Genomic DNA, 14,584 nt, shown 5'->3' on the forward strand with positions numbered 1-14,584 from the left:
CCTCGCTTAGGGTCAACCTAAGTCTGAAACGACTTGAAAGCACACAACAACAACAACAAACAACAACAACAACAACAATCCTATCTCATCAACCAAAGCAGGCCCATACTTCCCATTGAAATACTAATAAGTTTATATTTATTAAATTTGTTCTTCATTTTTTATCATTGTATTGTTTTTAAGTGTTTTGCATTACAAATAAGATATGTGCAGTGTGCATAGGAATTAATTCATGTTGTTTTCAAATTATAATCTGGCCCTCCAACAGTTTGAGGGACTGTGACATGACCCTTGGTTTAAAAAGTTTGAGAACCCCTGTTCTACAATATTAATAATACTGTTAGTACCGTCTGCAAGAGTTATAGATCCAAGATCATGACATCAAGACACCTGACATGGCTTTGGGGTTTATTTTGTTTTTTATAATTATACATTAATTTCAATTATATTTGATTTTTTTTTATTCCCCAGTGATGCTACTTCAGATTCTTCTCCTTCCTTTGGTTGCTATGCTACAGGAAACTCTAGGACAGGTAAACATTTCAAGAACAATTGCCACAATCCCCAACCACAAAATGGCACCTACTATGTCCTTGGTGGATATCAGTCATATTACTACCATACTGTGTGATGTCAATGGGGTGATGAATCTATTTTGACTTTTAGTTTGTACTCTAAAGGATTTATTCAAGATGATTAACTTTGTGGGCGGTTCTACACTACCATATAATTCACTATAGAATTGCATTAGCCTGTGTGCATCCACACAATGCCTGCAAGCTGACGCGAGTTAACCTTGGATTCCATTCCATTGGTGATCCCTTGTAGCTCGAAGATGATTATCTTTCAGATGTGGTGTCTTGGCAGTGGGTCCGTAGGTGGTTGTGGAGCCCTATTTTTGATCCGCATCTTCTCCTGCAGTGAGGATATCGGTTTCCAGGTGGAAGGCGGTCCCGGTCAGGGTTGGATTGATGCACCTCCCTTTTGGCACATTTCTTTCTTTTGCCCTCCATTCGTGCCTCTTTTAATTCCGCAGCACTGCTGGTCACAGCTGACCTCCAGTTGGATAAGACACTAAATACTGTTAGAATTTGGAATTTTCCATGTGTTGGGACAGCCATCCCAAATGCCTATGAAGGATCCAATATTGTGTCCCCACAGCCATTGCATGCTTCTCAGGCTTAGACAGCCTGGGGATGTGGAGTATCTGTCTCTCCCTGGCCCCCAGTATCCTATTCCCTTTTCCAGGCAGATAATCTCGATTCACCTTGATCTGTGAGCTCTTTTGCTTCCTGGTTTGTCCCATGTGACTGAGCAAAGCATCTTGGGAAGAGGGGAAGGGGACAACTTCCCCAAGTGTCTTTTTGGAGGAAAATTGGGATGATTTTGAGTCAAAATAATCCATTGCATTAATGCTTGTCTATACCTTCAGATGAACAACGGCCTAGTTGCTAATATCTCTGAAAGCCAACAGAAGGAAATTATTGACAATCATAATAACATCAGGAGAAATGTGTATCCGACTGCTCGCAATATGATGAAAATGGTAAGATGCAAAAACTTGGCTGCGGCATTTGCAGATGTGCTGTTCCTACTTACAACCTGCAAGCTGGAAGTTGTCGAGCTAATACAATTAGGACTATAATTTAAGGTTTTTGACATCAACTAGTGGCCAGATATGTGAGAAGATGGGCTTGTAAAGTTATCCACAAAAGAAAAAAAGTAACAACAAACATACCCACATTAGATAAATGAAAAAAAAGCCAGTATGCATCTGTAAATTGCACAATCTTCCATAATTTAATTCATTTTAATGAGACATGATGAAAGATATGTTTAACCAATGTGTTTTAAATTTCGTTTTGCTTCAATCAAGTGAAATGTGGAAGATACTTATACAACAAAGTGGCCCTTCTAAAATACGCTGGTATGTAACTGAGTCTATATAGGTTTGATTAATTGCACACAAAATTAGACAATTTTTAAAAAAATCCAGCACAGAACAGGGAAGGGGGCATTCCCTCTGACGGCTCACTATTCTTCATATAATAATTCCAGAGCTTATAAAAATGAATATAATTTATAAAATACTAAAAATTGGGGTTGAATGTATTTGTATGAAAGGAGCTAAACAATATTAAAAAGAAAATAATATAATAAATAATAATAAAACTTTATTTATACCCCACCACCAGGGCCGTAGCCAGAAAAAAATTTCGGGAGGGGTTGAAATTTTCGGGGGAGGGGGTTGAAAATTTTGCGGGGGGGGGGGGGGCTCCTTAATGAGAGCATTCAACACACACACACACAACTTGGTTGCTTCACTACATCGGCTATTCCTGCAAGTAATGACAGTGTGAATAAACTGTCAATATTTAAGGCCTTGCATGGTCTGGGGCCGATGTACCTGAGGGACCTCACCCCCTACCAACCCCAGAGCCTCACCCCCTACCAACCCCAGAGATCTCTCTGTTCTGAGGACCAAGATCTATTGGAAATTCCCAGTGTCAAGACCTTGCGTCTAACAGCAACCAGACGCAGAGCCTTTACAGCAGTGGCACCATCACTCTGGAATACTCTGCCACCTGAAGTCCGTGCCTTGCGGGACTTATCAGCTTTCTGCAGGGCATGTAAGACATATCTGTTTCGACGGGACTTTGATCTCTGATATTGCTGTTTTTAAATTGTTTTAAATTGTTTTTAAATTGTGTTCGATTTTAGCCTGTTCTTGTAAGCCGCTCGGAGCCCCAGGGGAGTGGCGGCATATAAGTTCGAATAATAAATAAATAAATAAATATTTGCCTGAGATAGTGTTTGCAGTTCTGGAGGGACTCTTAATTTTTTGCATCTCATAGACTTAGCATGGGGATTTGGTTAACCAGTTAAAATTCATGAGCAAACTGGGTTTTTTTAAACAAATCTGAAACATTTGGGGGGGTTGAACCCCTAACCCCCCCCCCCTCGCTACAGGCCTGCCCGCCACCATCTCCCTGAAGGGACTTGGGGCAGCTTACATGAGGCCAAGCCCATCAAATACAAATACAACAATACATCAACAAAGAAGCAAGCAAATAAAACAATATAAATAATACAGTTAAACATATAAGCAACAACACACAAAATAATGCAGTTAAACATATAAGCAATAACACACAAAAGATTTAAAAACATTGTTGCAGGGCCAGATGTAGATTAAAATTTTAAAACCCTGGGTGTGTGCAAAGTAGGGCAGTGGTTCTCAACCTGGGGTCCCCAGATGTTTTTGGCCTACAACTCCCAGAAATCCCAGCCAGTTTACCAGCTGTTAGGATTTCTGGGAGTTGAAGGCCAAAAACATCTGGGGACCCCAGGTTGGGAACCACTGGAGTAGAGTATGTCTAGGCATGGGGGTTCTAAAGAGTGATATGGGGGGGATCAATCCAACGGATAGATGAAGTGCTTTCAGAGGACATATGGAATGAAATTGGTCAGATCGGGCATTATTTCCTTCATTCTGGGAAGCCACACTGGAACAGCCATGTTTTCAAACTCCTTCGAAAGACTGCCAAGGTGGGGGCTTGTCTGATATCTTTAGGTAGAGAGTTCCAGAATATGCCTTTAAATTATTTGCACACTACTATAAGGATACAGGAAGCCAGTGTGGTATAGTGGTTTGAATGTAGGACTAGGACGCTAGAGAACAGATTATGAATCTCTATTTATTAGGGCTGGGCATCCACGGAAAAATTTGTTTCTAAACTCGATTCGTTTTAGGGGGTTTTTGCGTTTCGTTTTTTAAAAGAATTCCAAAATTTTTCTTTTAAAAAGTTCGATATTTACGAAATTTCAGAAATTACGAAACAATTTCGAAACAATAACGAATCGATTCGTTAATGGTGGACACGATTGCGCAATACGCTAAAAAACCCTCCAAATGGGACAGGGGGAACTTCTGAAGCTTCCCTCTCCTTCTGTTGTTGACTGTTGGTGTGATAATTTATTTTTTTATCACTGATAAAACAAACAACAACTATAAAACTTGCACCAGACATACGGAAATAATAACGAAACAATTACGAAACAATTACGAAACAATTACGAAATAAATTTTAAAAATTCGTTTCGATTTTTAGTTGCTCCTGAATGGTTCAATATCGGATCGTAAGCCACTTTAAATACGAATTATTAACAAATTACGAAATTAACGAACGAAACCACCCAGCCCTACTATTTATGTATCATGTCAGAAGTGAACCGAGGGCACAGTTGTAATGTATTTAAAAACACAAACAAAGTTAAAAACTTGGCATTATACTAAATGTCCTTTGACCAGTAGCTAGTCACTTGGAGTGCCTCTGGTGTCATTGTGAGAAGGTCCTCCATTGTGCATGTGGCAGGGCTCAGGCTGCATTGTAATAGGGGGTCTGTGGTTTGCTCTTCACACTTTCATGTCATGCATTCCACCTACTGGGGCTGAATCTACACTGCCGTGTAATCCCATTCCTCAATCCAGATTATCTGCTTTGAAATGAATTATATGAGTCTACACTGCCATATAATCAAGTTCAAATAAAATAATCTGAAATAATAAACTGGATTATATGGCAGTGTAGACTGGCATCAGTTCCCTTGGGCAAATCTTATTCTCTCAAGTCTCTGAACAAATCTTGCCACAAAGTTGTAAATGACTTGAAGGCATACAGCAACAACAAAATGTGGATCTACAATATCTGTATCCAGTGTTCGTTTCTCTGACCCTAGGCTAGCTTTGGGAAAATGTATCTGAGCAAAATACTTCCCTAGCTGCAAAAGGAACCCTGTTCATGATAAGTGATGTGTAACCCCCCCCCCCTTTTTTTTTTCCAATTCAAGAGGGAGATGTAGGTCTATGCCTGCAGAACTAATTTTAAAGCTCCTGTTTGCTTGGCTAGAAAAGTCTTTTTTGTGCCCTGTAGCTCAAACCGGAGTTGGATTGCTGTTGTTGTAGAGTTAAAATGTGATTTTCTTTTTCCATGAAGGAATGGAATACAACAATTAGTGAACATGCTAAAAGATCAGTTGAAAAATGTCGAGGAGCAGTGAGCCCCAAAGAGGAGTTGTTAGTGGATGGTAAGTGAAGGAAGAAACAAAGGATATTATTTTGCAATAATATTTTATTTTAATGATTTTGCATGCTTAGACATAAACCATATTTTCTCCTCTTGCAGACATCATGTGTAATCAGATTGTTTTGCAATCAAAACAAGCCAACTTCTGGACAGATATAGTCTACATGTGGAATGATACAGGAGTTAATTTCAAGTATGGCATTAGTGCAATTGATCCAAAGCATGATATTTCTGTCTATACTCAGGTATGAAATGATAAACATCTAACATGCTGAACTGATGTCAATGGTTGTCAGTGTGCTAAACTGTTTAATTGCATCACCATTTCCTAAATTTGTTTCCTTTTGGGGGGAAAAAATCTCAAAATGCTTCCCGGGCACTTTAGAGGGGTGGGTGTTATTCTGCAATTTTTTTGCTACCCTCTCAGCTCTTTTAGGCCAAGGTAAGGAACTTTATACTCCAGGAAGTAAACCAAAATTCAGCTTAAAGGTGTGGGGAGTGTCTTTATTTTTAAAAATAAATAGCCTCCTTTCAAAATTTGAAAGTCTTGTTCAGGTTCAAAATGTCCTTGGGGGCTGCATGCTGTTCGTGAATGCAGAGTGCTGGATTCATATTTAAGCACAAGCAACTAGGCCCTAATGATGATCCAAGATGCAAAAGGAAAGAGTATCTTCCAGAATTAAACTTGGCCATTTTCCATTTATGCAAACAGGTAGATAGATCCTGGTGCTAATCCTCAGTATGTCTTTAATGATTTTCAAGCAACTTAGCCTACTTAAAATATCCTATATAATAAGGATAAACGGCAATCTTGGGCAGGGGGGACAAACTATTCACACCTCTGGTCACCAGTGTGAAGTATTCATGTTCAGCTGGACACTACTTTAACAAGGATAAATGACTATGACGAGGGGGAAAGACTCTCTTATCCCACCTCAGCAATATTGTCAAATGACCAACTGTATTAACAATGTTAATTACTGATATAATTGGTAGATTCACCGCCACCACCTCAATTAATATCTGAGGAAAACATAAGTGTGAATGTGAAATAGGTAAAGTTTGTTCAAGCCCTTAGTTCTTCAGTAATGACTGCTTCTTTCGCTGACTGGACTGAAATGGATTTGTCTTTAGGCTTGCTGAGATCTATTGAGAGTGACAGACCGAGGCAGACACCAGTTTAAGATGAAAATTAGAAACAGGTTTATTTTAAACTTGGTGAACAAATCAACTCTTAATAAGAGTGGTACATAAGCGTAATGCATTTCAGAGGCTTAGCTGGTTAGACAAACAGTCTTCTCTTAAGACTTTAACTTTTGTTTCTTGTGAGTTCCTTGCTTCACACTGTTCACTACACTGACACAGTGTGTCCCTGAGAACAGCCTACTGACTGCCTCACAGAGCAAACCAGGCTTTCCTTCACTGACCCTACTCTGTACAGTGACTCGGGAACCTTTGCCTTTCCTATGCTCTAACCCCAAGGCTCACTTCAAAAGTTCTCTCTCCCTGTCTAAATTCTTCTCAGCTCCCTCTTCCTAAAATACTTCTTCACTCTACGATGTTTAAAGCTCTTCTTCCTGCTTGTCAAAAGACACAGCCTTTTTCCCCTCTAAAACCTAACTCCTCCCCTGACTGCTCTAGCCAATCAGGAGTCGGCTGACTCTTCCCTCTTGCCTCTTAGCTCTCCTGCCTATCTCTCAACATGTCAGCTACTGACTTTCCAGGCTCCGGCCTCCTGGCAAAAGGTTAGATCCATCACATCCTACTTAAAGTGTATACAGGCAGAGATCTCTGGTTGGGCCCAGTATGGGACATTAAAACATAATCCCACTTCATTTTAAATGTCTCCCATTTAACATTTGAACGTATTGTCACATGCTCAACTAAATGTTAAAGGGCTTAGCACAGCGATGGTGTTGTCAAAAGCCCAAGACCCCCCAAAGACACCAAAACCCGTGGCCAAGGAAGATGCCATGGAGGGTCCCAAATATTTATTTATTTGTTTACCGTATTTATATACCGATCTTCTCAGCCTGTGGGCAATTCAGGGTGGTTTGTATTAGGGCAAACTTTTCCCCAGAAGCATGATCTTCCTAACATCCAAATACAACCTTTGACCCAGATCTATAGTTGCAAAGTCGGTACCTAAATAAGCGGTACCTAAATTTCCTACTTGACAGATGCAACTGTCCTTCAGGCTGCAAAAGTCAACAGCAAGCTAGACAAATGGTCAGTAGCTTACTCCGACCTAGGCTGGTTTCAAAGTTAGCTGCCGACCATTTGTCTAGCTTGCTATTGACCTTTGCAGCCCAAAAGACTGTTACATCGGTCAAGTAGGAAATTTAAAGTCTCTTTACCACTTATATGGACACCCACTGTATTTATAGCATGATTATATGGTGTAGAATCCAAAATATCTATTGAAGCCAGGACTTAAGATCATGTTTTGATTTGTTTGTTTGTTTGTTTTTTGTTTTAATGTTCCTAGCTTGTTTGGCATAATTCATTTCAAATTGGATGTGCATATGCTTTCTGCCCAAATAATGAGTTTAACTACTTCTTCCTGTGCAATTACTGTCCTGCGTAAGTATCCATTCTGAATTAGCATGTTGTTCATTTACTTGGTTCAAGAGTGCTCTCTGAATATGCAAATGCACACACAGAGTGCATTTCACTAGAGAAAGCAAATCTGTATATGCAGGAGTCCATTTGCCAGTCTGTAGATGAATAAGGAAGCTCTTTAAGCTTTAGAAAATCCATGATAATATTTGCTCTTCAACATTTCAAAATGCACTTGTGTACATTTTTATATGTATAATAATTTAAACAATTTTCTGTACATTTTCCCCAGTGTGTGTGTGTGTATAAGAAATTTTCCTTATACATGATTTTTGTATGCTAGCATCTCTTGTTTTTTCATTTGTATATGCAATTTCCCCTAAAATGTGGCATTCATGTGTACAATTTTCATGTATGTTTGCACTCATTCACTCATTCATTTAGATTTATGGGCCACTTCTTAACAGCGAAGAATTTTGAATGTTGCTGACAATAAAACAAAACAGAGGGAAGGTTGATTCAATCACTCTAACAAAATAAAAATTATATCAATACTACAAATAAACATAATTTAGAAAAGCTCAAAGTAAAAGTGTTCAGTCCTGGTGACACAGACTTGGCTCCTGCCAGAATCTACCAATCTGGATTGAGTATCACACATAGACAATAGGCCTGGGTAACAATGGAAAAATTTGTTTCTAAAATCGATTCATTTTTTGGGGTATTTTGCGTTTTGATATTTAAAAGAATTCCGAAATTTTCCTTAAAAAAAGTTCGATATTTACGAAATTTCGTAAATGGTAAAAAAAATTACAAAACAATAACGAAACAATAACGAATCGATTCGTTAATGGCAGCCGCGATCGCGCAATACGCTAAAAAAACTTCTGAAGCTTCCCTCTCCCTCTGTTGTTGACTGTTGGTGTGATATTATAATTTTTTTCACTAATTAAACAAAAAACAACTATAAAACTTGCCCCAGACATGCGGAAATAATAACGAAACGACCTCAAACCAATAACGAAACGAATACATAACAAAATACGAAGCATTTACGAAACTAATTGAGAAATTCGTTTCATTTTTAAGCTGCTCCAGAATGGTTCGTTATCGCTTCATTAACAAAAAAAATAACGAATTTTTAACGAATTACGAATTAACGAAACGAAACCGCCCAGCCCTAATAGACAATAGACAGCTCTTTATAATACCAAAAACCTTGGGAGAATTAAGATTTGTTTTTCTGGTAGTAGAATACGAAACCTCCAGGTAAAGAGGTGCCCACAGAAAAAGTCAATTCTTTAATTTTACCATGAGTCTCTCCTGGAACAGGAATGGGGAAAGGACCTATATTTTCTAAACTAGCTGTAGTAGCAGGTCTGTGTACAACACATTCCATGTATTTAAACTAGATCTTGTAAAGTCATTATGTCTATGCCTAGTTTACTGTCAGTTTACAAAGGATAGAGAAAGCACAGTGTTGTTGGAGCTTCCAATATGTCCAAAACCAGCCGGGTTGAGGGGGTTGTGGTGGCAAATCTGGGGCCCCAATTTCTTTAGCTGAGAATATATTCCTTATTGGGAATAGGAACTAGCAGTGAGAATTAAGTTCAGTGGATTTTATTCTTGCATACCTAAAGACACCAGATGCTATCTGATCTTGGAAGGCAAGTGGGGTAACCTATGGTTAGTATCTGGGTGGGAGACTACATTGAATCACTGGTGGACTTGGCAAAGTGAATAACTAAGTGTCACCACAGGCTACTTAAAGGCACATATACATGCAATGTACAATTTTTCTATTTTTGTTAAACTTTAAGAACATAAAGAACAATCTCTGTTTTGAAAAACAATTCAAATTAAATTTGAATTTATATTAGGAAGTAGAATTGGATATACACAGCCATTTTATCATCACACACATGGAAATAATTTTCCGTAAATCCTATCCTATTGTCATTCCAAAAAGGTATTGTGAGTTTTGTTGAATCTACTCTGGATTTAGAATGATTCTGTTTTATTTTTCATTTTAAAGACCTGTTCTTTATTTTCATAACCATTATCCTATGTTCTTCCATGATTTCAGAGGCAATATATTAAAAGAATTACTAAGACCCTACGAAGCAGGACCACCATGTGGAGATTGCCCTGACAGCTGTGAGGATAAACTCTGCAGTAGGTTACCGATGATATAAATTATCTTATCTGAATATCATTAATCTTTTTCTAAGATAACTGTGACCATCTGCATGGGAGGGAAAGCTACACCGGGAGAACAGAAGAATCCAAAATGACCTTAAGAGATCAGGGAGCTGGGCCCAAGCTAACAAAATGAATTTTAACAAGGAGAAAGTAAAGACTTTCTGTATAGATTCAAATTTCAATATTAATGTCAAAAATACGTAGTATGATTTTACATAGGATTTTGTGCTACATTAGAACAGTCAAGACAAATATCACTTAAGTAAAATAACCATTAAATATTAAATAATAATAAAAAATAAGGTGTAAACACTAAACTAATCTGGGAATCTGCTATTGCAACACATCCAATGAAGTGGTTAGAAACCAGTATAAAAAAAAGATTAGGACTAAGTATGTTCCAGTCTACTTGGAATACACGAAGCTCATTCCAGAAGCGTGTTGAAGAACTGGTCCAAGAGTACTACACTTAGGTAATAATAATAAAGTGCACAGATATAAGATGGGTGATCCTTGGCTTGAAAACAGCCCATGTGAAAGAGATCTAGGAGTCTTAGGGAGCTTCCAGGCAGCACCAAAATCACCAAAGCATGATTTTAAAAACTAGTTTTGGCAGTTTCCTGTCCCCATTTCTCCCTGCCCCCCCCCCCCAAAGGCATTCCAGGGGAGGGTGGTTACATGCCATCCCAATTAAAATTGGGATGACATACAGCCATTTCAAAGCCTCCCAATTTTCCCCTAAAAATTACGTAAAACCTCCTGGCCGCCATAACTTCCCCCTCATGTCAGGAGGGCAGGAGGAAATGATGCACCAGGAGACTGGGGTCTGAATGGGAAAATTCTCAAGCCCAATCCCCATGGGGCCCACACCTGGTAAGACTTGGGTCTTATCTTAAGATCTGGATATTTCCAGGTATTTAATTAATTCTGAATAAACCAGGGAAACCCTGGTTTGTTCCTAATTAATTCATTCGGACATCTCCAGTAAAAACCCAGACAGGTCCCTAGATATGGGCCTGTCTGAGTGGGCTCTCAGTAGACTACAAGCTGAACATGAGACAACAGTTTGATGCAGCAGCTTAAAAAGTCAATTTGATTCAAGACTGCATCAGTACAGGTCGAGTTTTAAGAAGTCATAGTTCCATTCTATTCTACTTTGGTCAGACGTCAACTGGAATCCTGTGTCCAGTTCTGGGTACCACAAATCTAGAAGGATATTGACAAGCTGGGATGTGTCCAGAGAAAGGTGAACAAATCTCTACAAGGAATGACTGAGGGAGCTGGGTATGTTTAGCTTGGAGAAAGGAAGACTGAAAAGGGAATATGACTGCCATATTTAAATATTTGACAGGGTCTCATATTGATGAGGAGGTACATTTGTTTTCTGCTGCCCTGGAGACTAGGAGACAGAGGGGTGGATCCAAACTGGAGGGGGAAATAATCCACCTAAACATTAGGAGGAACTTCATGATGTAAGAACTGTTTGGCAGTGGAATATACAGCCTCTGGAGTCTCTTAAACAGAAGCTCGGTGGTCATCTGCCTGAAGTGCTTTGATTGTGTGAGGGTTGGATTGGATGGTCCTTGTGGCCTCTTCCAACTCTATGAATCTGTGAGTGGGAAGACTAGAAGAAAATCTTGAAAATAACTTTAAAATTGGGAGGACTTTAAAATTGGGACTGTCCTGCCCAACTGGGACAAGTAGTGACAGGGGTCTTTCCATTGCACTAGTAATTTAATAGCTCTGCATAGCTGGGACTAGGCAGGGCCACATTATCCATTAGGCACAGTGTCTAGGGCCTAAAAAATATTAGGGCCTATAAAAACTAGATTAACAAAAAATACAAAATAAAATTTCAACTTCTGGAGTTTTACAGATTTGCATGTTTTGAGATTCACAGAGGTTGATAGGACAGATTTTGGGATGATGTTGGGGCCAGGTGGGAAGTCAATAACAAAGGTGCCTTGCAGCCCTGGGATTAGAAATTGAATTTAAGCCTTGGACTAGAATCTGCTCAAAGCCTTTTTGGCGTATGGAATAATTAGAAATGACATACTTTTGAAATAGGCAAACTCAACAACAATAACAACAACAAAACTTCATTTATATACTGCTCTATCTCCCCAAAGGGATTCAGAGTGGTTTCCAAGTAACATAATCAATACATACAAAGAAAACAGCATAAACATAAAATTAACAACCACAATAGCACATATATTTAAAATAATCCTGCCTGTTCAAGGCAGTTTAAATGCCGGGCCAGGCTAATGCGATTTTAGAGAGCCCAGGAAATTAGGTAGAGTCTATGGCTGTACATTTCTAGGGCCTAATAGAAGAAAGTGACCTGGGTAATTGGTAGAAAAAGATATGGCCAATTTCAACAGTATCTGGGGCAGAGCTAGAACAAGTCGTTCTCATAGGTTTGTTTAAACCACCAGGTCTTCGGGCTATTACGAAAGGAGGGGAGGGATGGGGTCTGTCTTATTTCTCCAGGAAGGGCGTTCCAGAGAGAGGGCCACCACCAAGAAGGCCCTCTCTCTCGTCTCCACCAACCGTGCTTGTAACAGTGGTGGGAGCGAAAGGAGGGCCTCCCCGGAAGACCTTAAAGTTCACGCCGGGTTCTTAGAGGGAGATGTGATCACGAAGACAGGCAGGGCCCAATCCGTTTAGGGCACCTTGAGTAGGATCCAATGAGTTTAAACTAACAGTAGTATAATTCAAGACATAAAATTTGATATTACTGTTACAAACAATTGGGTGACCTTGTTCTATAGCAGCTTGTTGCAGATTCAGTTCAAGCTGCTATACGTGTTTTGAGGTCCCTCCAGGGCAAAAGGCTTCAGAGTGGGGCACGCAAATATTTTGGGTTAGATTAACTACTTCATCACATGTGAAAAAATAAGCATCCTAAGATGCTTATGCCCCAGTTCACTCATGGTACACCACCCATCAGATAACATAGGCTGACTTCTGTGGGTGAACTCAGGTGATGGCGTGGTAGGATGCTGCACCGCCAACAGGATACCTTCCCCGTGTTCCATTAGTAACAATGGGGCTACTGCGAGATGAAGTCGTGGGCCGACATTTCCCCATGTATGATGGAGAAGCAGCAGCTGCCAGCCATAATGCCGGGATTTCCCCCTCATGTGATGAGGTCCTAAATGAGCCTTGTATTATACTGTATTGTATTATTCTGTATTATACTATGTGCAATTAAGTAGCAAGTTGGAAATATTACTTTGCACTTAGTTTTGTTTTCCTTTTATCCTTTTCAGTCAGCTCATGCAAATATATGGACACTGTCAAGCGATGTGACACGTTGATAAAACTGTTCCAAGGTTGCAGTTCTGAAGTGGTAAAGCATAATTGTAAAGCTACCTGCAATTGTAGAAAATAAAAAAAAACACTCTTAAAATCATTTTGAGATTATTTAATTTAAGAAGGAAGAACTTCAATATTAAAAGACAATACTAGTCAAAACTTGTAATTTGACAGCAATTTACATTTTAAAAGAATGTTCCCCAAAGTTTTTTAAAAGATAAGTTGTATAGAGAATAAAAGAAATGTATCAACCCAGGATTGTCCTTTATTGATTGTTCTGCTTTAGAAATTAATGTGAATATGGAAATATTAGTGGGAAATAAAGAAAATTTATACATTTTCTCATTTTTTTTCTAGAATAGATACAACATATCAAAATCCAAAATATAGATTACAACAGAGCTATCCAAACATTTCATGTTGATGACATGCTGTGTTTTATAGAAATGCGCATTTCGCAACACAATTACTCAGCTGTCAATGTGTTTCGGAGCTCAATTCAATATGCAAAGCACAATAGGGCTGAGGTCCATGTTATCTGAAGGACTATACAGTGGACCCTCTAATCCAGAACTTTCCAAAGTGTTTGTGTTGATGCTACACTTTTTAGTCACGCATCCTTTCACAACATGATCATTCAGTTTTATTAGCAAACTGCTGATTAAACCAACCCTCAAGAAGAGTTTTATACAATATACATATACATGCATATATATATGGATCACTTCCTCTATGCCCTCAAAGATTTCCAGACAACATGTTGAAAAATATTCAAGTACAGTCTTTGCCAGGGTCCCTGGGTGGCACAGCAAGTTAAACCACTGAGCTCCTGAATTTGCTGACAGAAGGGTTGGAGGTTTGAATCTGGGGAGCGGGGTGAGCTCCCACTGTTAGCTCTAGCTTCTGTCAACATAGCAGTTCAAAAAGGTGCAAATGTGAGTAGATCCATACGGGAAGGTAACGGCACTTCATGCAGTCATGCCGGCCACAAGACCTTGAAGGCATCTACGGACAACGACGGCTCTTCAGCTTAGACACTGAGATAAGCAGTGTAAAGATCCCTTACCTTTTTCAGCCTGGATGGCAGGGCCTAGAAGAAGTCTGCCAGCTAGTTTACAGCTTAGGTGGGCCTGGCAAAAGCAGCAGTAGCCATTTTAAATCAGGGAAGGCACCATTTTAGAGAGGGGGAGTGTCTTAGGCCCGAGTCAGCATGAGAACGGCCAGGATTGGTTTAGGAAAAGGGGCGGAGTTTAGAGAGACTTGGAGGGAAAAAGAGCCTTTTCAGTGAGAAAGAGTGGAGTTGTAGATTAGAGTAGAAAGAGAGAAGGTGTTTTAGAAGTTCGTGCTTGAGATAGTTAGGAGAGGGCAGTTTGCCATAGGTTTGCCAGCAAAGTCAGCTGTAGCAAACGGGAACA

The 14,584-nt window shown here is 39.4% G+C and overlaps 1 protein-coding gene across 1 annotated transcript; it reads left to right on the forward strand.

Annotated features, from left to right (window-relative positions):
- The first annotated feature begins 473 nt into the window (after nt 1-473).
- On the forward strand, nt 474-13,245 carry LOC137095914 (serotriflin-like). Its single transcript, XM_067463206.1, has 7 exons — nt 474-533; nt 1,433-1,546; nt 4,998-5,088; nt 5,187-5,332; nt 7,576-7,670; nt 9,733-9,821; nt 13,124-13,245. Exons 1-7 carry the CDS (start codon nt 474-476, stop codon nt 13,243-13,245), a joined length of 717 nt encoding a protein of 238 aa, XP_067319307.1.
- Nucleotides 13,246-14,584: the final 1,339 nt, after the last annotated feature.

The sequence above is a fragment of the Anolis sagrei genome, chromosome 1, assembly GCF_037176765.1.
Source record: "Anolis sagrei isolate rAnoSag1 chromosome 1, rAnoSag1.mat, whole genome shotgun sequence".
Taxonomy (NCBI): Eukaryota; Metazoa; Chordata; class Lepidosauria; order Squamata; family Dactyloidae; genus Anolis; species Anolis sagrei.

What these genes read in the sequence shown, in the direction of transcription:
- LOC137095914 (XM_067463206.1), top strand. Translation starts at nt 474, where the DNA reads ATGCTACTTCAGATTCTTCTCCTTCCTTTGGTTGCTATGCTACAGGAA. An exon ending in TACAGGAAACTCTAGGACAG is followed by an intron (nt 534 to 1,432) that starts GTAAACATTTCA and finishes CTATACCTTCAG; the next exon opens with ATGAACAACGGCCTAGTTGC. An exon ending in CTCGCAATATGATGAAAATG is followed by an intron (nt 1,547 to 4,997) that starts GTAAGATGCAAA and finishes TTTTCCATGAAG; the next exon opens with GAATGGAATACAACAATTAG.